Below are 23,715 nucleotides of genomic sequence, written 5' to 3'. Positions count from 1 at the left end.
GTTCTGACCTGCTTTGTCCGGTCCTGAGACTCTGGAGACAGATTGTTGAAGGTGTAGTGGGCCTGAGTGATGCCACAGAAGAGCACAGCCACAACACCTGCACAACACAACATGATCGAAAGACAAGAAAACCGCATTTCAATCTGTTCAACGAGGCTGCATTGTATGAAACTAAATGTGCTACAGATTCGCTTTAGGTTTGAGTTTGCTACCTGTGAAGCCACAGGCTTCAGCCAGCAGGAAGGTGCTCCAGGACATGAGGAAGAACAGAGCCGTCTCCAGCAGCTGAAAGTCCCTCAGTTTGGTGAACTTCGTCACGTATTCCCAGTCAAGGATCTTATTGAAATTAATTTAACTGATTATGTAGGTGCATTTAGTCCACTTTAATCAAGCTGTAGTTTGATTGTCTAGAAGGTCCGGTTCGCTTGGGGAGATGTGAACGCGCAATCAAACTCTGCAAGGAACAAAAACCAAAAATCCTAATTCTCTGTTCTGTTGATGTGAACTCTGGTTCGGTTCGAATTCAAATTAAAGTGACAAGAGGACCAGAGACCGCTCCAAAAGCAGGAAGTGAACTGCAGCACACAGGATTCTGGGTAAATACAAACAGAACAAATTGCTTCTGGTCTCTTCCCAAAGACAAAAGAGAAATCCTACAACCACTAAAATCTGACGCTACTCCATTTTTGTTTACGTTTCATCGTCTTCTTCAGAGGTTTCTGTGTTGTTTACTTTCAGTGCTTCTTGGTGCAGCGCCACCACAGGTGAGGAGGGAAGCAGATTTTTCCAAAGGATTTGGTTCCTTTGACACAATGTGATGTGAAAGCGAACCGCACCAGCTGAAAATTTAACAAATGTTGCAATTTTGATCCCCAATCAAACCAACTACTGAACTACCAGGTGTCAAAAAACCTGCACTATCTGTGCCACGTCACAAAAAACAATCGGTATGCTCGTGCTGTTTTCAGTACTTTACACACATCTCTAACAGCAGGATGCTATTTGTAACCTAAGCCATAACTTTGTTTAATCATAGCTTATGCAGCAGACTGGACAGACGACAAAACCAGAAAAGATATGAGAGCGGTAACGATTCCCGTTGCAACGCCCAGAGAGAAGGAGCCGCTGAAAACGCCGAGGAACATCCCTAAGGACTTCAGCAAGGCCATGGCCTCAAACGTGTGGCTGTTGTCTCCTTGTGGCTGATATGCAACAATAGACCTGATAATAAAACACAAAGAAAAACACTTAAAGGCAAATATACACAGTGCACACCAGATATTTACATAGGAAACCCGTCTGTGTTTGTCTCAAGTCCAGTGGGTCGACTTCACGACAGACACAATCAGGTTTACTGTATTTATTCTAACAAAAGAGCAAATAAAGTTGGTGGTTGACATCAGTCCAGCAGCAACAGAAAAAATATGGGGCGGAGCTGTGAGTTCTTCTAAATGCCATTAGAAGCAGCTGATTGACTAAATTTGTATTGCCTTGCTGCTGAAAATATGTCATATAAAGAAAATTACCTTTAAGTGAAATAAATTCAAGGAATAAATTTGTTCGAAAACCCAATAAAAGTACAACACTAAACACAAATTCTTTCAATTATAAAAAGCAAAGCCAAAGAAAATGATCAATATATTGAGTTTTAAGCAAATAACACAGTTTCTATAACATAAAGCAAAGCAAAATGAATATTTTTGAATATTTCCATTACTGCCTCTGCTATTGAAATACACACTTTTTAAAAGTTAATTATTTCTATCTTCAAATATGATTTGTGCCGTTTTGCAGTGAATCAAGACTGGGATTTATATCATTTTTATAAAAGCTTCATTTGTGTGATCTTTTTAAGCAACTTCATTTATTTATCTAATGGCCCTTTTCTGTATTGTAGTTACTGTTTGGATATTAATTTTCTGTGTGTTTCTCCAAACTTCTGCACAGTAATATGGTAAAAGTAATGTACAATATAACCCATAAATATTATTTTTATTGAGGAAATGATTCATTCTTTGTTTTTTAGCACATGGTGATTTGAAGAACTTTAGTCTGATTTAATGCCAGGCAGTAAGAAAAAAAAGTTTTAGTTTTTTAGTGCATGTAAAAAATAGCCAAGAGTAGAAACTTTATTTTCAGAAAAGTTCTCTTACTCAATTCGACCAAACAGCGCGTCTTTAAGCAGCATCCTTATCATGCAGATAAGTATATTCCAGTAAAACGCTGGAATAACTTCACATTCCAGTGTTTTACTTCAGTGTTTAATCAGAACCAGAAAGAACTCGGGCTGAATGTTTTTCTCTACTGAAAACAGTCCTGCAGCACGAACATGGAGATACTTAAAAAAAAAAACCCGACCCATTGCTGGGAAGGCGACAAACTAGAAACAGAAAAAAGACCTGAGAATATGGAAAGTTATTTTTAAATCCTGGACTGTTATCGTCAAAATGATAATGTTATCAAATTTTGATAAAATATTTACTGACAATAATTTAAAGTCTGAGATAAAAAAAAAATCTGGCTAACATGGATTATTTTTAATTTTTAAAAAGTATATTTCTTACTTATTTCTTCCTAGGTAACAATGTTTCACAGAAAACACAGCAGAGGAATTTAGTGCTGAAAAGCTCAGATCCTATGAAATATTTCTATGCTACTGTAATAAAAGACTAATTTATTTCCAGGTTGTTGTTATTTTTACTCAATATTACCACGTAAAAACCAATACTAGTCTGTATATTTTATAAAGTCTCAATTTGCTAACATAGTTCTGGAAAAAAATGCACTGAAAAACACCAAACAGGAACTTTCATCTTTTTTTCCAACCAAAGTTGATTCTACAATTAGATTTGTTCAACATGACACACAAATCACAAGGCATTTTGTCATTAAGCTTCTCGTCTCCTCTTCAAAGATGACTAAAGGGTGTGGGCATTTTTTTTTTCACGGAACATCGTTTACCAAAACGACAAAAAAAGCAAATAACTTGATAATCTAAAACTCTGGCTGGATAAGCCAGAGTAAAAACAGGGTAAAAGCCTCTGATTCGTCATGCTAGTCCTCAGGCACTGCAAAGACACACAACGACATGCTCTACTTAACGCACAGTCAGTGAATTGGTGAGGGTTTCTCTGGATGGCCTGCTTCCTCCTAGCTGCATGCTATTATAACGCTTTGTTCTGTGGAAATTACAACAGAACAATGAAGGGAAGAGGAAAAACAAAGCAACACCAGGGGAACTGACTCCAGCTTGGTCAAATGTGAATCTCACAGCTGGTTGGTTCACTGATCAAACATGAAAAACACACACTTTCATACATGTTTGTTCATGTCTCAAACATTCAGTCATCATGATTAGACGTAATTTGATTTTAAAAACTTACGAGGACAAAACGACAGCGACGGCATCATTGAGGACGCTCTCTCCAAACAGCAGCGCATACAAATCCACGTCAACCTGCAGCTCATGGAAGATCGCCAGGACCGTCACTGCGTGACCAACAGAAACACATTAAAACTGACATAGACTGAAAAGACATTTAAGCAATTTGCTGAGAAAAATGTTGCCGTGTAAGAGTACAAAGAAAATCTCAAATGTGGTTACTTTTACCCTTTAACACTTTCAGAAATCTCACCCAACTTTGTCTCTAATTTTTGCATCCTGAGGATTATCTTGAAATCTTTTACAGAAATAGTTAATTGATCTATTTATGGTTTGCGTCTTTACTTTATTAAAGACAAGGTATTTCAACTTGAACTCCTGTGCATCTTTACTGAGTTTAGACAGTCTCATAAAAGAGCAACACTTTCTGAAAACAAAAATGTGATGCACACAATCTCAGCTATTAAAACGTTATCAGTACTTCTCACAACTGCCAGCAGAAACTAATGTTGCATTTTAGATAAACATTTCTAAGAAAGTTTCATGATTAAATTATTTTTCAAATTATAAAAATTTAGTTTGCAGCAACTGCAATCAAGTAGATAAAATATGAGTCGTAACACCTGCTTTTGAAAAGACTGATAATAATGCTGGAGTACCTCAGGGTTGTTTATTGAGTCCTATTTATTAGACTGTATATTAATGACTTCTTTGATCACCTCATGCAGGTTCAAATGTGAATTTGTATGACTAATTATAAGTTTCTTAAGAAAATGCATAGTTCAGCAAATTTGCAGTACCATAAACATTTTACGTTATCTGAAAAATTCCAACAGTTTCTGAAAGAGGAACGTTGCGCTTTCCAGCCAATATCGGGGTATTAAGGTAATTTCACTCCTGCCGTAACAGGGAGCATGTTTTTGTTCAGTTTAATTTGATGAGACACTTTTTAATAGACAGTAAATTGTGAAAGTATGTGCTATATATTGAAAGTTCCAGTTCGGAGGGTTAAAATGTAATCCCTGAATAGAAAACATAATCAGAAGTTCATTTGAATAAATACCCGGGTCTGTTGCTGAGACGATGGCGCCAAAGAATAGACAGTCGGTGAAGAAGAAGTCTCCACCCAGTTTGCCCAGGTGCTTCATCAGCGTGACACAGCCGTACATCAACAACCTGTTGGAGGACAGCTTTAATTATCTGTCCATAACCATGTGGGTTATCGACAGATAATTCGACAGCAAAGTAGTCAGAGCTGTGTTTTTCTCAGTGCGGTTTCTGAGCACAATCATCTTACCCAATAATAAAACAGGAAATCACAGTCCCCACAAAGGCATAAGCCAGGATGGATCCCATGTTCCGGAAAAAATGTCTCTGGAAGATAAGAGCAAACATGCAGCTAACTTTACTGATGTTACAGTATTTAATCATAAATTAAAACTATTCATTTAAAGATCTGAGGATGTTGTACCCTTTTCAAGCTGTAGCCTGCATGAAAGATGATGGGCGGGAGAAGAATATTGAAGAAAACTTCAGGGTCAAACGTAACCTGAAGCCCACAAAAACAAAGATATGTATCAGTAAAACAGCAAAATAATCAAATGCTTTGACGCTAATTAATGTTATGTTAATTATTTAATCAAGATTGACAGAACTGGGAGTAAAATAACATGTTAAAAGAGAGCAGCAACTCAATCAAGCATCATTTAAGGCTGAGATTATTCTTATTTTAGGTCTGAATCCAGATCAGTACCAAATTTGTCAGAGCACAAAGAAGTTAGGACATTTTTATTTTACACTGGATCACACAGGGAACAGAGTTTGATTGTGTTGAATTTGGGATTCCAGAGAAATAAAGACCTTGGAAAAGTATTTCCTCAATTAATTAAGAATGTTTATGTGACAATCCAACAGAAAGTAGCACAGCTGTGAACTGGAAAGTAATGCAAGATTTTTTTTTTTTTTTACAACTATAAATAACTAACATGAGTAAAGCTGACAGCATAAAGTATCTTGCAAAGAACAATGGGAAAATACCTCAGTGATAGGTCATTTTACAAAGTATTATCTCAGAGGAGGTAAATTATTTGTTTCCCTAAAAAATTTTGAACTTTGCATTTGAAATTTGGCAATATATATAAAAAAAGTTCAATTGGCATTAACATTTTTGCAATCAGATGCCAGAGCATGACACATTTCTCTATATAACCAGAAATAACTCAAGTGATTTGTGTTGTTTCAACTGGAATACCTTTCTTGATAATTGTGCATTCATTTATTTAAAATAACCAGAATCATGGCTCCAACTTCAAAGCTGCAAAGTAAAGTAAAATACTAAAATGCCATCAGCAGTAACTACCACAAACGCGAGTAAACAGCCAGTACCTTGCGCAGCATCTCGTTGTCTTTCATGTTATTCACCTCGTTGGCACTAATCTCCCCATTCAAGGTGTATTCGTAAAATTTGCCACTGATATTTAACAGCAGGGTGGCGGGGCTGCTGTTGACAAAACAGTTTGTCGGGTAGACGTTGGCCCGAGAGACCTGAACGACGTAGCGCAAGATCACCCCGACGATAAGACCTAAGAAAAGAGGCGGAGAGCAAAAATAGAACAGAGGACGGTTTAATTTAAGACAACAAAGCTCCATTTATTTTTATTGCATTTGAAATTTTCTCTCAAACACATTTAAAAGTAAGAATCTGGTTCTTGGGTTTTCTACTTTCTCATCCACAGGCAGAAATAAAATAAATTCAGCTTTAGTCTCACATTGATCACACACTTTTGATGCCATCAACAAGCTGCTGGTTAGTCATGTCTGAATTTCTGTTTTGCTAGTAAATCTTAACTTGCAGTGGTGTCTAAACTTTTTGCCTCAGAGGCCAAAACTGTTAAATTTAAACTACTGGTGCTTCACAAAATGCATTAAATTAAGAACACAAGAAGTAGTTTACTTTCATTTCTCCTTTTACCTGCTGAATCATGTTGCCTTAATAAAAGAAAAAACATTTCCAAACTTCTAGGGTCATCAGTTGATTTCATTTTTTTTTTTTTTTACTTGTGTTGGGGAGGCTGATCAAATTAATTTCAAGGGCCACAAATGACCCAGGAGCTACACTTTGGACTCCTCTGGTCTAGTGGATTTAATAAACAAAGTGCAGAAAATCATTTATTTCCTATTAAGTCTGGTGTGGATGAGTTTTTGGGTGACATAAAACACCAACATGCCAGGTTAAATAGAGGAAGTAGTCAGTTCAGCACAGCATAAGCAGATTAATTACTGTCTTGTGTCAGTCAAATGTTACCAGTTTAACCTGGAAGGGAAGTGAAATGTTTTTGATGTTCAAAAGGGAACAGAAAAATAAACTGCAGTTTAAACTACAGATCACGGTGTTGACATTTCACATCTGATCGATATCTGCGGGTCTGATGGCGTCTTCCAGCTGTCAGTCTCACCGTAAATCATGGCCAGCCCGGTTTCGTGCAGGAACCTGAAGCGCCGGTGCTTGAAGAGCCAGATGGTTAGTATAGTGAGGGTGAGGAGCAGGATGAAGATGAGCAGGTCTGCGCTGTCCTGTCTGTGGCTCTCCTCAGCCTTCTTCTCCGTAGAGATGTTCTCCATGGCACTGCTCTCCTCCTGGGCTGGAGATGATGCTGCTGAGACGCCGATGAACACACACAGGCTCACCAGAACAACAACCAGCAACCGCAGCGTCTTCACAGCCCGCAGCGACACGCCCACGCTCGTTCTGGTTAACATTACGGCTTTTTTGTCATACGGTCGGAGTTAAAAGAAAAAGAGAGAGCGAGAGAGAACAGAGAATGAGTCACGGACCGAGAAGAGATGACAGCCAAGACGGCAGCAGCAGAGTCAACCCGGAAGTGAAAATTATTTTTCTCCAGAAAGCGTATAAATGTGTTTCACGCTAAAAGTCTTATTCAGGGTTTTACCTTAGCCAATGCTTGGAAAAAAATTACATTTGTTTAAAATAATAATTTAATGCTGATTTCTTAAGCTTATTGGAGATTTTGAGCTTTTAACGGAAAATACCCATTTCACTCTGACCTGTACTGTTTTATTTTGAAATTTGCATCTTATTTAATTTCAACAGGAAGTGAATCCAAACATGTATTTAATTCAGTTTGAATTAACGCTGCGAAATACAACTTTTGCCATAAAATTAATTCAAACTTTCTGAATATATTTTTGACTCTTTTGCTACTCCAATCTAGAGAGCCGAGTCTCGCGATACAACCCAAATGCAACGTTTGTATATATCGGTAGTTGCACATTTAAATAAATTAAAGTTAAAAACGCATCGTATTTTATAATATAAGCTTTCCTTTTAATTAGTTCAAATTTAAGTAACTCATATAACTCTTGGATGAAGATGTGAATCTTGCCCTTTTCGGATGATCATGCACATTTTTAATTTCACAATTCTTCTGTTGATAGGCGTCGGAGGAAGTGTACGGACGAGAAGGCGTAAACATGCAACAAATCCGAGGAGGACGTGAACGCGGCCAGTTGAGGAGGTCGATTCGGAAAGTAGAGCTGGTCGAGATCGGAGGAGACGGTTGGAGGAAGAAGGCGGAAAAACAAATTACAAATTGAAATTGTAAAAGGCGGATTGAGCATAAACTGGTATGTGAATGGTTCGGTTGGTAATGGAGTTAGGAGATGAGGAAGATATGGATTTTGATGGGTGGACGCCAGTGGGGAGAGGAAGAGGGAGAGGACGTGGAAGAAACAAAATAGATGAAAGAAAAGAAATTGGTGAAAGTCAAGGAAGTAAACGAGAACTGGAAGAAAGTAGCTCAGAGGAAGAAAAGATAGTTAGGAGGAAAGTTGTGCGGGAGGAATTTAAAATAATATTAAAACTTAAAAATGGAAGGACAAGATAACATTAGCCCCATTGTGGTGTCAAGAGAAATAAAAAAGAAAATTGGAGATGTTGAAATGGTAAAAATGTTGAGAGATATGAATCTGTTGGTGGTTTGTAAAAACGAAGAACAAAAGAACAAGGCTCTAAACGTGGAGAATATTTGTAAAAAGAATGTGTTGGAGAAAAGAATCATTGGAGAAAATAAAAAAACTGGAGGAGTGATTTATGGGATCCCTCTAGATGAAGATCTTGATAAAATCAAGAAAAGTGTAGTTGGTGCAAAAGTGAATAACTTAAAGAGATTGTCCAAAACAGTAAACGGGGAGAGAGTGGGGGTCTGTCAATACTCATGGAATTTGAAGAGAAAGAATTACCACTAAACATCAAAATAGGTTATCTCAGTTTTCAGGTCAGGCCTTATATCCCTCCACCGCTTCGTTGCTTTAAATGTCAAAGATATGGACACATAGCAGCAGTTTGCAAAGGAAAGCAGAGATGTCCAAAATGTGGAGAAGATCACAAATTAGAAGAATGTAAAGAAGAAGTACAAGAAAAAGTTGTAATTGTGGAGGGAATCATAGAGTTACATATGGAGGATGTGAAGTCAGGAAGAAAGCAAAAGAAGTCACACAGATTAAAATGACTAAAAATAAAAGCTATGCAGAGGCAGTTAAAAATGTGAAAGAACAGAAAATAAGAGATTGAAAAAACGAGGCAAATTCCACTGCAAAGTGAGATACAGTCAGAGGAAAAGGTCACGATACCAGTAGAAAAACTAATATTATTTATGACATATGTTATCAACTGTACTGACCAAGCTAAGAATAAAACGGAGAAGATTAAAATTATAGTGAGGGGAGCGGAAAAGTTTAAAGAGGGATCATGGGAGAACATAAACAAAAAATTGGAGGTAGACAGGAAGCCAGGAACATCTGGTGGAAATAATTCATGTTAATATTACAATGGAATGCAAGAAGTTTGATTGCTAACGGACAGGAACTTAAAGGATATATTGATAGTCTTGAGGAAAAACCAGAAATTATTTGTATTCAGGAAACATGGCTAAAAGCAACGTTAGATTTTGTGATTAACGGATATGGTAGTGTAAGAAGAGATAGGCAGGAGGTGGATGTGGAATATTTGTAAAAAAAAAGGGATACAATATCAGGTTTTAGGGAAAGGGAAAGAACTTGAATATATAATAATTGAAATTTGGGAACAAGGTGGTAAAGTTAAAATAATAAATTTTTATAATCCATGTAAATTATTATCAATTGAAATAATGGATGAATTAACTGAATATTTGGAAGGAAAAGTAATTTGATGTGGGGATTTAATGCTAATAGTACATTATGGGGTAAATGTAACGATAGAAATGGGAAAATAATAGAAGAATTAATAGAAAGTAAAATCTTGTATGTATTAATGATGTGAGGGGAACTAGACTTAATGTAAGAACAGGAATGGAATCAGTTATTGATTTAACAATAGTTTCAAATGGTTTAGCGAGTATTTGTGAATGGATCATTGATAAAAATACAACAATAGGTAGTGATCATTATCCCATTACAATAAAAGTAGGATTAAATATAAATAATAAAAATATAAAGGTCAATAAAAAATGGGATTTTAATAAAGCAGATTGGATTAAATTCAGATTTTTAAGTCAAATAAAATTAGAAAAAGTGGATATGGAAATGAATATAGATGAAATAAATTTAAAAATTTGTGAGATAATCTTGGAAGCAGCAGATAAATCTATGAAGAAAATAGGGTGTAACAATTATAAGAAAATAGTACATGGTGGACAAATGAATGTAAAGAAGCAATAAAAGTAAGAAACAAAGCATTTAAGGTATTAAGAGTAATTCAAAATATGAGAATTTAATTGATTATAAAAGAAAGCAAGCAATAGTAAGGAGAATAATTAAGAATGCAAAAAGAGAATATTGGAAAAAAATGTGTAGCACAATAAGGAAAGGAAACAAAAATAGAAAAAATTTGGAGAATGATTAGAAGAATGAATGGCATTAAAAGAGAATTTGAATATCCTATATTAAAAGTAGATAACATAAATATAATTAAAGATGAAGATAAAGCAGAAATATTGGCAAGAACATTCAGTAAAATCCACAGTTCAGATAATATTAGTGAGGAGGGTAGAAAAGGAAGAGAAAATACAAAACTCAAATATAAAGATGTGTTGCAGAATGAAGAAGAAGCAAATAACTTGTTAAATGTTGAATTTACAAAAGCTGAATTGAACTCTTCATTTACAAAACTTAAAAATACAGCACCAGGTAAAGATAAAATATGGTACAGAATGATAAGTCAGCTCAGTGAAAAATCTAAAGAGATAATATTGAAATTATATAATAAAATTTGGGAGGAGGGGAAATTACCAATGGAATGGAAAGAATCAATTATAGTACCAATAGCTAAACCAGGGAAAGATAAATCAAAACCAGAAAATTATAGGCCAATAGCTTTAACATCAAACTTATGTAAAATAATGGAAAAAATGATTAACAATAGACTAGTATATTATTTAAATAGTAAGGGGTATATAGTAAATTATCAAAGTGGATTTCGAAAAGGGAGGAGTACTAATGATCCAACAATATGTCTAGAGCATGAAATTAGAAAGGCACAAGTAAATAAAGAAAAGGTGGTGGCAATATTTTTTGATATAGAAAAAGCGTATGATATGATGTGGGTAGAGGGATTATTAATTAAATTATATAGGTTGGGCATTAAAGGAAAGATATATCAATGGATTAAAGACTTTTTACTAAATAGGAAAATTCAAGTTAGAATCAGTGAAGTAACATCAGGAGTATATAGAGTAGAAAATGGAACCACAGGGGAGTATAATAAGTCCGTTATTGTTCTCTATTATGATAAATGATATTTAAAGGTATTGATAAAGAAATGGGATGTTCACTCTTTGCGGATGATGGAGCGGTTTGGAAAAGAGGGAAAAATTTAGGTTTTATTGTTAAAAAATTACAAGATGTTATTAATGAGCTAGAGAGATGGGCATGGCAATGGGGATTTAAGTTTTCAGTTGAAAAAACAAAAGTAATGGTATTTACTAGGAAAAAAATAAACAGGGAAATAAAATTAAAATTATATAGTCAAGAATTAGAGCAAGTAAAGTGTATAAAATTTTTAGGAGTATGGTTTGATGATAAACTAAAATGGAATGTACATATTCAGAAAGTTGTCGATAAAAGTAAGAAAATTTTAAATATTTTGAGATGCTTGGCTGGCAATGATTGAGGAGCAGATAGGCAATCTTTGAGACAGTTTTATACAGGTATGATAAGAGCTAACATAGATTTTGGTTGTATTGTTTACGGTTCAGCAGCGAAAGTACATTTGGTTAAATTAGATGTAATACAACATCAAGCATTAAGATTATGTTCTGGAGCATTTAAAACCACACCAAGAGCAGCAATGGAAGTAGAGATGGGAGAAATGCCATTAGAATTAAGAAGATTAAGGTTGGAATTAAATTATTGGTTAAATTTGCAAAGCAATAATATTGATCATCCGGCTAGGGAAATTTTAAAACCATGTTGGGAAAAAGAAACAAAAGAAATGGGGAGTCTTGGATGGACAATTGAAAACAAAATAAAAGAATTTAACATGAGTAGTCTGGAAATTAGTCATCAACACCAACATCAGTAATACCACCATGGATTCTACCAGAAGCAACAGTAGATATGACAATAATGGATAAGAAACAGGATAAATCTTTCATCATTGATAGTAGTTCAGTGCAGGTACTTTTAAACAATTACTATCAGTATATTCAAATCTATACAGATGCATCAAAAATAACTGGAAAGTAGGTATAGCGTTTGTAGTACCAGAATTCAATATAAGAATAGGAAAACGAATTACAGACGGATCATCAGTGTACACAGGAGAAATGATGGCAATTCTATTGTCTTTACAATGGGTAGAAGAGATAAAACCATTAAAAACAATAATCTGTTCAGATTCAAGATCTGCATTATTAAGTATTAAAAACAAGCAATCGGATAGTAGAATGGACATTTTATTAGAAATATTTCACACATTATATAGAATAAAAAATATGGGGGTGATAGTTAATTTTGTATGGGTTCCAGCACATATTGGAATAGAAGGAAATGAGAGGGCAGATAAATTAGCAAAAGGGGCAATTCAAAATCCAATTAGCATTAAAGTTAAAACAAGTAAAGCTGAAGGAAAGAGTATAGTTAAGGAAAAACTGACAGAAAAGTGGCAGGAAAGGTGGGATGAAGAAATAACAGGAAGATGGTATTATAAGATTCAGAAGATGGTAGGAGAAAGAAGAAAGGGAGGAAGAAATAGAAAAGAGGAAAGAGTGATAACAAGGATAAGATTTGGGCATACAGGGCTTAACTACTCACTTTTTAGAATTCAAAAGCATGCAACTGGTAAATGTGAGTATTGTGGAGAATGGGAAACAGTAGAACATGTTATTCTAGAATGTGATAAATATGAAAGAGAGAGGAGATATATGAAAAAAGAGTTTGAAAGTATTAAGGAAAAATTTAATTTAATAGATATTTTGAGGAAGAGTTTTGAGAGCAAACATATACAAATAGTTATTCGATTTTTAAAGAAAACTAAGATATTCAGTAGAATTTGATAGAGTAGACATAAGAGTTAATGTATGGATGATAGTGATGAGTAGAATATAAATATGGATGTAAGTATGTATAGGTATAAATATAAATATGTTTTTTCTTTTTTTTTTTTTTTTTGTGTAGGTGTATGTATGAATATATATAGGTATATATATACAGAGAGAGCTTTAGACCAACACGAGCCACACTCCATACCAGTAAGTGGCGGTAATGCTACTCTAAGTTTGTTGCCAACCGCCAATAAACACAAGAAGAAGAAGAGGACGTGAACGCAGCACAGCACTTCACAGTTAGTTTAGCATATGGCTAATCTCTGCGATGAGACGACACCTTGATCACATCTAAATCGTTAATTTCAAGTTTTATTTGTTATTCTTTGCAGATCTGCATTTCATTTCAACCGCAGGCCTCGTACATCACAAAGCTGGAAATGACGTCTAAAATTAAAGGTAAGCGACATCATAATGTTAGCCTTCTTTGCTAACATTAGCATTAGCGTACCTTGGTTTTTTATTATTTATGTTGCATTAACTACATCTGCATTGGAGGAATGAAGGCAAACAAATGTAACACAATGTAATAAGTTAAATTTACTGTATTATACCAATTATAACAATAGCAATGTAAACGTTACAGTCTGCGGTAAACGTCTTCAGTTACTGCTCTGTTTTGCACTAAATAAAGCGAAACAGCTGCAATAAGCTTCGGGTAAATAAGCTCATTTTGCTTAACTTGATTGTTTTCCTATCCATCTCCGTGTTTTACTGGAAGATTTATTTTTAAAAAACATCATATTCATGATCAAATGTTTTTGTTTTGATTCTAGTGGGAAAGGTGGGCTCCAAGAACAAAGAAGATGCCCCTTATGAGCTGGAGAGCCAGTATATCTTGAGGCTTCCTTCGGTGAGGAAGTTTACTCCTTTATAAAAGTCAGCATGATACACTGTGAGTTTAAAGTGACGTGAATTCATTTTCTATCTTTTTTCAGGAGTATGCCTCAACAGTCAGAAGGATAGCACAGTCCAGCAGTATGAACATGAAAGACAGACTTACAATCGAGCTGCACCGTAAGTTACTTTATCAGTATTACTGCCACTGTTCTGTGCTTGACCTGTTTGTTAAACTACTAATTTCACTTCATTTGATCATGAAATGAATCTCACAAGATCTCCATTGTTGATAAGAGGTTAACATGCACTCATCATGTCAAGGAATATATTTTGATCTCAACCATTGTTTTATGTTAGTTTTTAAAACTGTTGTTATGTGCAGGAGTTTGAATGTATTGAACATTTTCTCTAATGCACACAGCGCCTATATGATGCATACAGACTCAATCCTGACTGGATGTTAACGTTAATAAAAAGTTGCTAGTTTCCTGGCTCTGGCACAGGTTTTAAGCAAAGCCTAGAAATATTTAGTTAGGTTGAAGTTGGAGTCATCAAGATTCAACAAGGTATTTCAACAGGATATCTGAACTATACTTTAACACTAAGTTGATGGCAGGAAACCAACCAGTTTAAGTTAACTCTATCAATGCTGATGAGAAGAATGATTAAAAGTCTGTTCAGAATTATGCCTAAACCTCACTCATAACTTTGAAAACAGAAGAATATTTTGCTAAATATTAGCAGGGTTGCATTTGTAACCCTTCTTTGTTCATCTTAAGTCTAATAGGTTGACGTTACAACAGACACAATCAGGCTTATTGAGTGAAATGCACAACATTAATTATGATAACAGTCAAAAACATTCACAAAACCTGGAAAAATTACTCATGAAACCTTGTATATAACTAGATTGGTCAAAAATATATGTTAAAATATGATACTGATAAAGAAAAACTGAGCTGATGGTAATACATACCACAGTTACAGACGGCAGCAGAAATAGGAGATGAGCTGTCGCTATGGTAACCATCAACTGTCATAACTCAAATATAACTTTTTAACTAAAAAACAAAAGTCTAAATAAACCTAGTTTAGCAATCTACAATTATGCTGAAAATAAAATTCTGTCACATATTTAAGTTTATATGAATGTTTTTGGCTTTGTGAAAAATATTCTGATTATATTTATTGTGTGTTTAATATTAATCTAATATTAATATTAATCTAAGTTGATTCATGTTTTCACCAAGAAAAAAGCAGCACAAACACGTCTTTCAGAAGCATAAAATTACTTCATCTGAACTTCTGTCTTGAATGTTTTTTATTTTTACGTTCTGGTTTCATATTTATTGGTTGATTTTTTTATTATTATTTTGAATACTGCAAGATTTGTTTTCAGTGAAAGCTCTGCTGATTAACAAATCAATTATACATACTTGCTTGTGGTTAAATTTGGTTGATTCAACAATTGTGCTTCTTCTGATTTTTTTTTTTTTTTTTTTTTTTTTTTTGCGATTGATAAAAATTTAGTTAGAAATAACAAATATATTTTAACCTTCCTGAATTGTGTGAATACAGATTTTGGATATTAATCCATAAAAGCCCTTAAGAATGTTGGGATACATCTGGAAGTCTTATGCATTTAGTTTTTTAGTTAAGAATGTTAAAAGGTAGCTTTTTCTTTTTTCATCTGACCAGAACGCAGTCAGATTTATTTCTCATTTTCCTCCGGTTCTCAGCGGACGGTCGTCATGGGATAGTGAGAGTCGATCGTGTTCCTCTGGCCTGCAAACTGGTGGAGCTGCCATGCATGATCGAGTCCCTGAAAACAGTAGACAAGAAAACATTTTACAAGACAGCTGATGTCTGTCAGGTAAGCCTTAATCTCAACTAGACCTTTTCTTCTGTCTTTTTAGAACTTTGCCACCTTAAATTTGATTAAATTTCTTATTTTTTATGATTATTGTGAAGGGGAAGTTAAACAATAAACGTTTTCCAATTTATTTTTACTAATCACCCATCATTTTCCTTCCATTTCACAATTATGGACTACTTCACCCCTAAAGAAATTATTACAAGTTTGCAATTTTTGTCCAAGTATTAGAAATTGTTTAATAATTCAAGGTTTTCTCTATCTGGTTAGATGCTGGTGTGTACACTAGATGGAGACCTCTACCCTCCTTTGGAGGAGCCAACCGGCACTGACCCAAAGACTAAAAAGAAAGACAAAGACAAGGACAAGAAATTCATCTGGAATCATGGCAGTAAGTTGATAAATATCCTCACAGGTCTTGATTTTGTAAAGATTTTAGCTAAAAATGTCTTATATGAGCAGGCTATCTTTTTGCTAACTGTCGTTTCACGTCCACAGTCACCTGCCCTCTGAAAAACACACGCAAGCGAAGATTTCGGAAGACAGCGAAAAAAAAGGTTTCAACTTATTTTTTTTATTTTTTTTCAGTTCCCCTCCAGGGTTCCTCACCCGTCTGTTTAACATACTGTTTGATGACCTGTCTCTTTTCTGAGCTCTCCTCCAACAAGACATTTACATTTTATGAAACAGTGGTGAAAGTGAAAACCAAGATTTACATATAAATAAAGCATTTTGTCTTAGATTTCCCTAAAGGTGTAAAAAAAAAAAAGCCATTTCACAATAGCATTGAGCAAGCCGAAGCTCTACGCTTCTACTTTGTCTTGTGAATGGATATTCCTGAAAGTGTGGAGCACAGCCATATTGATTAGGCCTCCTCTGTTTCAGTCGCTAATGCCCTTCCTGGCCAGCAGCCAGCTGCTACCTTCACGTGTTTGTGCTTGTGTGTATGTGCATGTTGGTTTACAAGTGTCCTGATCTTTCTCTGCTTTTTCCCCGCTGCAGTACATTGAATCTCCTGATGTGGAAAAGGAAGTGAAGAGGCTGCTGAGCACAGACGCAGAGGCTGTCAGTGTTCGTATCCTTTCAGACACCTGCGGTAAAAATATTCGGTGCATCCACTGGAAAACTGTAATCCAACGAGAGATTTTTCTCATGTTATAACTGAAGTGTTAGTTTTATCTTATTTCCAGGCGACAAAGATATTTGAAACGTGTTGAAATTTGGTCTATTTGCAGTGCATTATACATTGATATATCTAAGCCGAGTTACTAATATAGATTGAATCAGGCTTCGATAATAATCTATTTTATTGTGTCTATTTCATTCAACCTCCACACATTGTCTTATGATTTTATTATAGTGAATTGTTGCTGGGCTGTGATTGGTCAGTCAGTGGAAATGCGATTAGATTTTTAGATGGAGCGTCTTTCCAAATATGGAAGCCATATTTGCTCCCCTGACTTTAATTTTCCCAGCTGGATTTATCCGACACTCAGCCTCCTGCCCAGCTCACCTTACTTGCCTCTGTGTAAAACGTTTGTGGGTAAAGATGCGGTGTGAAAAGAAGCTTTTAAGGTCTCTGATGAAGCTCTGAGCCTGCCTGACAGAATAAGAGCACAGGGAGGCTGCTTTGTGTGGCTACTGGCTTTGAGTTAATTGAGACGGACTGTTCATTATCACTGCTTAGTTGAGCACTGTAAAACTAGACTATTTATAGTTCCATTGTTTGCATACAGCTTTAGACATACACACAACATAAGCATGTAGAGGACAAAGATGGAAAATGATCTGTTTCTGCAGTGGGGAAAAATCTAAATTGTTTTTAATACAACCAACAGTAGGAACATTATTAAAGCTCCTCCTCTGTGTACTCTGCATAACCTTTTTTGACTATAGAGCAAGACTTGTCTTATAGCATTTCTCAAGTTTGGTGTTTACAGAGAGGAGAATCCTTCATCATTCCTCCTTTCTTTTGTCTCTGATTTTGGAGCATTTCTGAGTTGATTTGGCCAAAAATGAGTTTGTTTTAGATCAAACTCATTTTTATTTTGGGCCACTTTAAGATCTTAAACATCCTCAAAGGGTGAAATGTATTGATAAAACTACCAATTAACAAATTGTTAGTGTTACCGTTCTCAATATATGATGAGTATGTCATAAAATTAACCTATTTTCACATTGTAATTTGACACTATGAAAGAAACTGATTTGATTTTTATGGCCCCCTAAAGCAGGGGTGTCCAAAGTGTGGCCTGGGGACCATTTGTGGCCCTTGGACTGAATGTCTGTGGCCCTCAAAAAACTGTTGAGAATGACAGAAATTTGGACTTTTTATTTTTAAGTCAAGATGACGTTATTACCAACATTATTTTCTCATAATGGAAAAAGTTAGGTACAACAAAAAGACTTTTTATAGCCAAGCTTTAATTACAAGTAGAAAAATGTTGATTCAGAGATTTTTACTGACTTTGCTGAACCAAAATCAACTTTTATTTAATCTACTGCACTTGGCTAATTATAGCAAGCATTTTAACAGAAGGTGACCTAAATTATGTTCTTGTAGATAAGGATAAATTTGTTATATTGAGCCCAAAATAATTTGAAAACAAGATCCCTTTCTCTAAATAACCTTATTCTCGTAAAATTTTGATTTTATTTACTTTTTCTTTCAGAAAATTATTTTAAAACTCCACATATTTGCTTTTTTTTTTAATTTACGACAGAAAAGGTTCTTTACTGGCAAACCCTGCAAGTAACTGGTTGACCCTAAGAAGCCACTCCTTAGAGTTTTTCCCTTGTTTTTCCCTGTACATGTAGGATAAATTAAATACTACAAGTTATCATCATAACATGGATGTTTTTCCTAGTAAATAAACGTCCTGTTACAATAGAATGTTAATTTATCTTCTAGGTTTTTAACCAGACGTGCTGCGCATTTGGTGGTGTTTTGTGTGTCTTTGTGGATAAGTGAAGTTTCTGGAAGTTGTTTGACCCTAACTGCAGCTGTCCAGGGTGGGAGGTCATAGCAGAGGATGAGTCCAAAGAAGCCGACCAGCACGGCTCTCTGGCCAATCTGGACTCCTCTCCCGGCACCTCGGGGCACAAGATGGGTCATGGAGCCTCAGGTAAAAACAACGCAACTTGTTCATTGTATGAAGTGTGGAGAAAAAAAATGATTTGCTGCTTAATAACGAAGAGTTTCAGGTGAAAAGTAATTCCCATCCTTTGGATACATTGTGAAAGATTTAGTTTGCGTCGAGTTTCTCACTTTAATTTGTTAAAAATAAAAATAAACCAGTGTTTCTGTTTGCTGTGTGTTTGTTACACAATGAAAGGAGCAGGAATCAGTTTGATTTTACCAACACACTGTAACAAAAAAGTTATTGATGTTCAGCTGTTGATCAAATAATTGATAAATTACTTGCATGACCATTATATTTTAATTTTCTCATCATAAATGTCAAAATATTTTCATGGATTCATATTAAAAGCAAGATGGCTTCCAGCCATATTCCTATGTTGCCTTCTTATGATTTAGCAGTTTTGCTTGTTTGGTGGCATTTTTTGTTTGTTTTGTTTTTCTTATATTGTATTTCTGTAATTTTGAAAATGTTGTGCTCTGATGTTTTTACTACAAAATGTGGTTTTGTGACTCCAGTGAATAAGATCTTCTTGTCATTATTTGGATTGTAGTTTTGAAGAAGTCAAACTAGTTTTAAACGAGATATGTTATATTTGTAATTAATTATTACAAAGAGAAATAAATTGAAAGTAAATTGAAAAAGGTCCATTGAAATTACCTAGTCTTACCAAGAAAACAAAATGTAAGTAGGGATAAAATATATCTATGCTTGGTGAAAAGGTGAAATCTTAAATTTCCTGCCAAACGTTGCAGCGGTGCTTGTGATCATCATTCATTCTTATTTTCATTTTAGCTTAATATGTATGCAATGTGAACCATTTTGCCTTTAGGTTTCAGCATTTTTCCCATTTGTCTCATTCTCTAAAGTCCCACGCGACGAACTGAGAGAGATCTTCAACGACATCAGCAGCTCTAGTGAGGAAGAGGAGGATGAAGGGGACCGGCACGACGACGAAGACCTGAACATCATGGACACTGAGGACGATCTGGTGCGGCAGCTTCAAGACAAGCTGAACGAGGCGGACTCGGCTCAGAATGAAAGCGACAGAAACAACCAGATAGGTGAGCAACAAAACTTTCCCAGGTGAATAGAAAGGGAACTTTGACCCCATTACTCTGTGGATTAGCTAGCATGCTGTTTCTTTTGCACACAGGTTTTCTGTAGGACTTAGATCCGAATAATTAGAGGTCATCATAAAGAATTAGCCTCACTAAAGCTAGAACAACCCTTTTTCTTAGGTTTTATCATTTTTTCTCAGAATTCTGAAGGTTTTTTAGAATTTTTACTTTTTCTCAAAGTTCTGTTTTTTTCCAAGAAGTCATAATCTTAAGTTTTAAGGCAGATTATCTATTTTTGTTTTTAGATTTCTTAAGCCATTTTTTCTCAAAACATCTAAAAACACATTTTTCTCAGAATTCAGAATGTTTATGAATTTTTTCTCAAAATTCTGATTTATTTCCAAAATGTTCACTTTTTTTCTCAAAGTTCTATTTTTTTCCAAAACAATCTAAGGTAAAATATATATTTTTGTTTTCAAATTTCTAACTTTTTTTCTTTCTGACTTTTTTCCCTCACTCTTAAATGTTGGATTTTTTGAATCACATTTTGTTGTTGCTATAAGAAAAGGTGAATTTCTGCTCAGGAGTTTTAATCATCTTTACCAGGGCAGCCAATAACTGAAGAATGTGTATAAATTAGATTAAAATCGATTGAAGTTAAGCTATTTAGTTTTTTTTTTGTCTATAACCCAGCCTTTGGATAGTGAAGTTTTCTCTATGAATTTTATTACCATAGTTCAAATATTCATGTACAAGATCCCAGATCAAGGCTCGTATTTGTTAAATGTGAGATATGGACATGAGTGCCAAGTGCAGACTCTTTAATTTAAAAGTATTCACATTCAAATAACCTCCATACCTAGCTGTATGAAGCAATAGCCTTCTTAGATTATGCAATGTTTCACGCTGGCCTTGCAAGTCCCACCTCGGGGTAAATGTTCTGCCTCGTAGCCAACGCAGATGTTAATTTGTCAGTCCTAGTTGTCACAGCGACAAGGTTGGACTTCGGAAGAATGTTTGACGTTAAGTTAAATCGGATCGCCCTCAGGTACTTGTCAAAACGGATGTAAAAAATAAATAAATAAATTGAACCAAGTATCTGAACTTTTAATAAGAGCTGAGTTTTTTAGGTCAGACATCACATGCTCAGAGTTAAATAAATAGCCCCTCTTTCACTTAAACACACACGCTGTGCCCCTCACACACTGACAGCTCTCAGCTAACCAGCCTGACAGGTGTTGTGTCTCAGCATGCAGCTCAGACAGCTGCCCGCTCTGGCAGCGCTCTGCCTCCTTATCTGCATACATGAAGCTGTCAGTCAGCACCACTGGTCAGCTCCAAACACACTTTATTCTCTGTACGTTTCAAGCCGGCTCACAATACTTTGTGCAGCAGTTCATGGCTGTGATCAGCGACGCAGCAGTGGCTGCTTCTTCAGTAATTTAACAAAACGCAGCAGCTGCCCCAGAATATTAAGCGCCAGTCGTTACAAGCAGAGAGTGGGTACAATTAATTTGATTAATTAAGATGCTGATGAGAAAAAAGCTTAGTGTGACACAATCCGATTCAATTTAATAGGGAGGTTAAGCCCACAGTGGTCTGATTCAGTTGTCTCAATTCCTTGAATTGAACAATTGTTTCCTTTAGATCCAATTTATTAGGCTCCTCTTCTTGTGCTATAGGTGTTTGTGTTTTCCCTGGAGTGCTGCTGGTGAAGATGCTCCTGTAATTCTTCAGCTTTGCTGCACAGGAAAGAAAACACTTCGATGTTTTCTTCATTGTTTTTTTTCAATATTTCTAACATACGAACTTCTGTTTTCTGCAGTTATGGACTATCAGGTGCAGATTAGCAACATTAAGGCCAAGCTTCAGGAAACGCGTGCCAGAAAGAAACAGCAGGAGGAGCTCATCATGAAAGTAGAAAACCAGGCCCTGAAGGTGAGCGTGTTAGGATCACACCACAGAAACACAAAAGTAGTTTTGGTCTAGTTTCTAGACCGATTTAGCCAGCTGATTTCCTTAATTTTGGGAAATGGGTGATCAGCCGATTTTTATGAAGCTGATCTGATCTACCTTGGCAAACATGTAAAAATCAACCGCTGTCCTCTTTTGCTCTCCCGTTGGAGAGGTTTGACTGATCGACCGGTCAATCGACTACAGATGCAGTCAGTTCTCCCCTAATTTACTTGAAATAAGACAAAACTAACTTACAGTTAACTTGTCAACAAGATACTGGTCCTTTGTTTAAGTAAGTAACTCCTTAATATTGAGGAAAAAGGCTTTAGTTCATCTTATCACATTGGATAAATGTCTTAATACAAGTGAAATAATCTATTACTTTTTAATCAATATCAAGGAATTATTGACATAAAATAAACTCCTATATTTTCAGTTTTGTTTATTTCAAGTGTACTAAGATATTTGCACTAGAAACCAGACCAACATTACTTGTAATAATTAGTGTTTTTGCAGTTCAGGGTTTGTTTATGAAGAAATATTTCTTCACTGAGCTTGTATTTAATTTCATTCATAATGATTGAGTTGGTGAATCTTGCAGAAACCCTGGTTTTTTGGGGTTTTTTTTGTTGGCCTGTATTTGAAACTAGTTCGACAGGAATTAGGGTAATGACAGAGCGGGAAGACATGCGGCAAATGTCCCTAGGCCGGGAATCTAACCTGCGACCACCACGAGGACTAAGGCCTCAATATGTGGGTCGTCCTTTGCCCCTGCGCCACCACAACACCTAGAAACCCTGTTTTTTAAATCGAAATTAAAGGGGATGGATACAAATGTGTGCAATTATATTTTTGGTAAAAAAAAAAAAGTTTTATGAGTTTAAGGAACATTCTATGGGTTGCTATTTAGCGTAGAATTCAGAAAAACAAAACAATCTCCCTCTTCAACCCTGCGCTCTTCATTGAAAACTTGACAATGAGTGGAGCATGAGCAGACATGGGGCTTTTTTCATGTTGCCATTTAGAGCTCTCATTTCCTGGTGTTTGGGACAGTCTCAGGCTCATCACCAGTCGTTATTATCACAGTCGCGTCGAAAAGGTCAGCCGTCTCTGACTGGCATTCCAAGTGGCCTTTCTGTCACAGAGAAGATACTGACATGAGCAGACACACATTTAAAGCCATCACACTTTAATGAGGCTCAGCATGTCGACTCCTACTAATCCCGTTTGTCTCTCTCTCTCTCTCTCTCCTCGATGCAGAATCGCTTCCAAGCCTTGCTGGATGAGATCGTTCAGCAGGAGGAGCAGGAGATGGAGCAGGTGAGTAATTGTTTGGTAATAACTCCACGCTGTGAGCTTTTTACAGCTTTCAGCTCTAAATACCAGCCTTTACAGAAAAGTTAGAAGGCATAGATGAATTTCTTTTGACACTCCCCCCTGTGAAATTTATTGTGATGAGAAGAGTTAATTATCGTCTTCTTTCTCTGCAGTTTAATTTGGTATTTACTGAGCCTCAATCAGGTTTTCTATTTTCTCCCCCAACAGCTGGCTTCGCTTCAGGAGCAGCTGGACTCCCTGATAGAAAAATGACCAGCAGGGGGCAGTCTCTTATCGTCTTCAGCCGCTCATCATCAGGAGAATGAGAAGGGAGGAGGACCGTGTCCTCGTTCAGGAGGGAGGCGTCTTTTATCAACGAAACTTGCCTTGTCATTCCAAATTGCTTGTTTTATGTATCACATCTGTGGCATTGTGATTTGTGAATAGTTTAGAAGGTTTTTTACAAGTTGCTGCATTATGCATGTGCATTTTGGGCTTTAGGAGGAAGTATTTTGTCATTCTAAAATAAAATACGAGTCTTGTACAA

General features: G+C 35.7%; 2 protein-coding genes across 4 annotated transcripts in view; one reads left to right on the top strand and one right to left on the bottom strand.

The window, feature by feature from the left end:
- LOC129360450 (sodium/hydrogen exchanger 6-like) overlaps positions 1-14,876 on the bottom strand; it is a 22,517-nt gene extending 7,641 nt beyond the window's left edge. Inside the window, exons 1-10 of the mRNA XM_055030682.1 lie at positions 14,798-14,876; positions 6,838-7,146; positions 5,768-5,964; positions 4,854-4,931; positions 4,680-4,756; positions 4,446-4,558; positions 3,384-3,489; positions 1,081-1,221; positions 213-319; positions 9-97 (exon numbers count right to left, since the gene is read on the bottom strand). Of these exons, the coding sequence (XP_054886657.1) occupies positions 9-97; positions 213-319; positions 1,081-1,221; positions 3,384-3,489; positions 4,446-4,558; positions 4,680-4,756; positions 4,854-4,931; positions 5,768-5,964; positions 6,838-7,146; positions 14,798-14,861 (1,281 nt within the window). The 5' untranslated portion in view covers positions 14,862-14,876. The remainder of the gene's footprint in view (positions 1-8; positions 98-212; positions 320-1,080; positions 1,222-3,383; positions 3,490-4,445; positions 4,559-4,679; positions 4,757-4,853; positions 4,932-5,767; positions 5,965-6,837; positions 7,147-14,797) is intronic.
- Positions 7,899-23,715, top strand: LOC129360451 (transcription initiation factor TFIID subunit 7-like). 3 transcript variants are annotated; one of them, XM_055030686.1, is made up of 13 exons: positions 7,899-8,026; positions 13,314-13,380; positions 13,758-13,834; positions 13,920-13,998; positions 15,561-15,694; positions 15,965-16,085; positions 16,193-16,251; positions 16,697-16,769; positions 18,706-18,819; positions 19,704-19,898; positions 21,721-21,833; positions 23,112-23,171; positions 23,397-23,715. In XM_055030686.1, the coding sequence occupies exons 2-13, from the start codon at positions 13,362-13,364 to the stop codon at positions 23,439-23,441; spliced, it is 1,089 nt and encodes a 362-aa protein (XP_054886661.1). In that variant the 5' UTR covers positions 7,899-8,026; positions 13,314-13,361; the 3' UTR covers positions 23,442-23,715. The 3 variants fall into 3 exon arrangements, with proteins under 3 accessions (XP_054886661.1, XP_054886660.1, XP_054886658.1); XM_055030685.1 differs by lacking the exon at positions 7,899-8,026 and adding an exon at positions 13,097-13,220; XM_055030683.1 differs by lacking the exon at positions 7,899-8,026 and having other exon boundaries at positions 13,192-13,380.

The sequence above is a fragment of the Poeciliopsis prolifica genome, unplaced genomic scaffold (assembly GCF_027474105.1).
Source record: "Poeciliopsis prolifica strain line A6 unplaced genomic scaffold, Auburn_PproV2 SCAFFOLD006, whole genome shotgun sequence".
NCBI lineage: Eukaryota > Metazoa > Chordata > Actinopteri > Cyprinodontiformes > Poeciliidae > Poeciliopsis > Poeciliopsis prolifica.
Note: the sequence above shows the minus strand (reverse complement) of the source record. Positions and strands in the feature narration are given on the sequence as shown.

Coding starts and splice junctions, on each gene's coding strand:
- LOC129360451 (XM_055030686.1), top strand. Junction 13,835..13,919: donor ATATCTTGAGGCTTCCTTCG/GTGAGGAAGTTT, acceptor ATCTTTTTTCAG/GAGTATGCCTCAACAGTCAG. Junction 13,999..15,560: donor ACTTACAATCGAGCTGCACC/GTAAGTTACTTT, acceptor TCCGGTTCTCAG/CGGACGGTCGTCATGGGATA.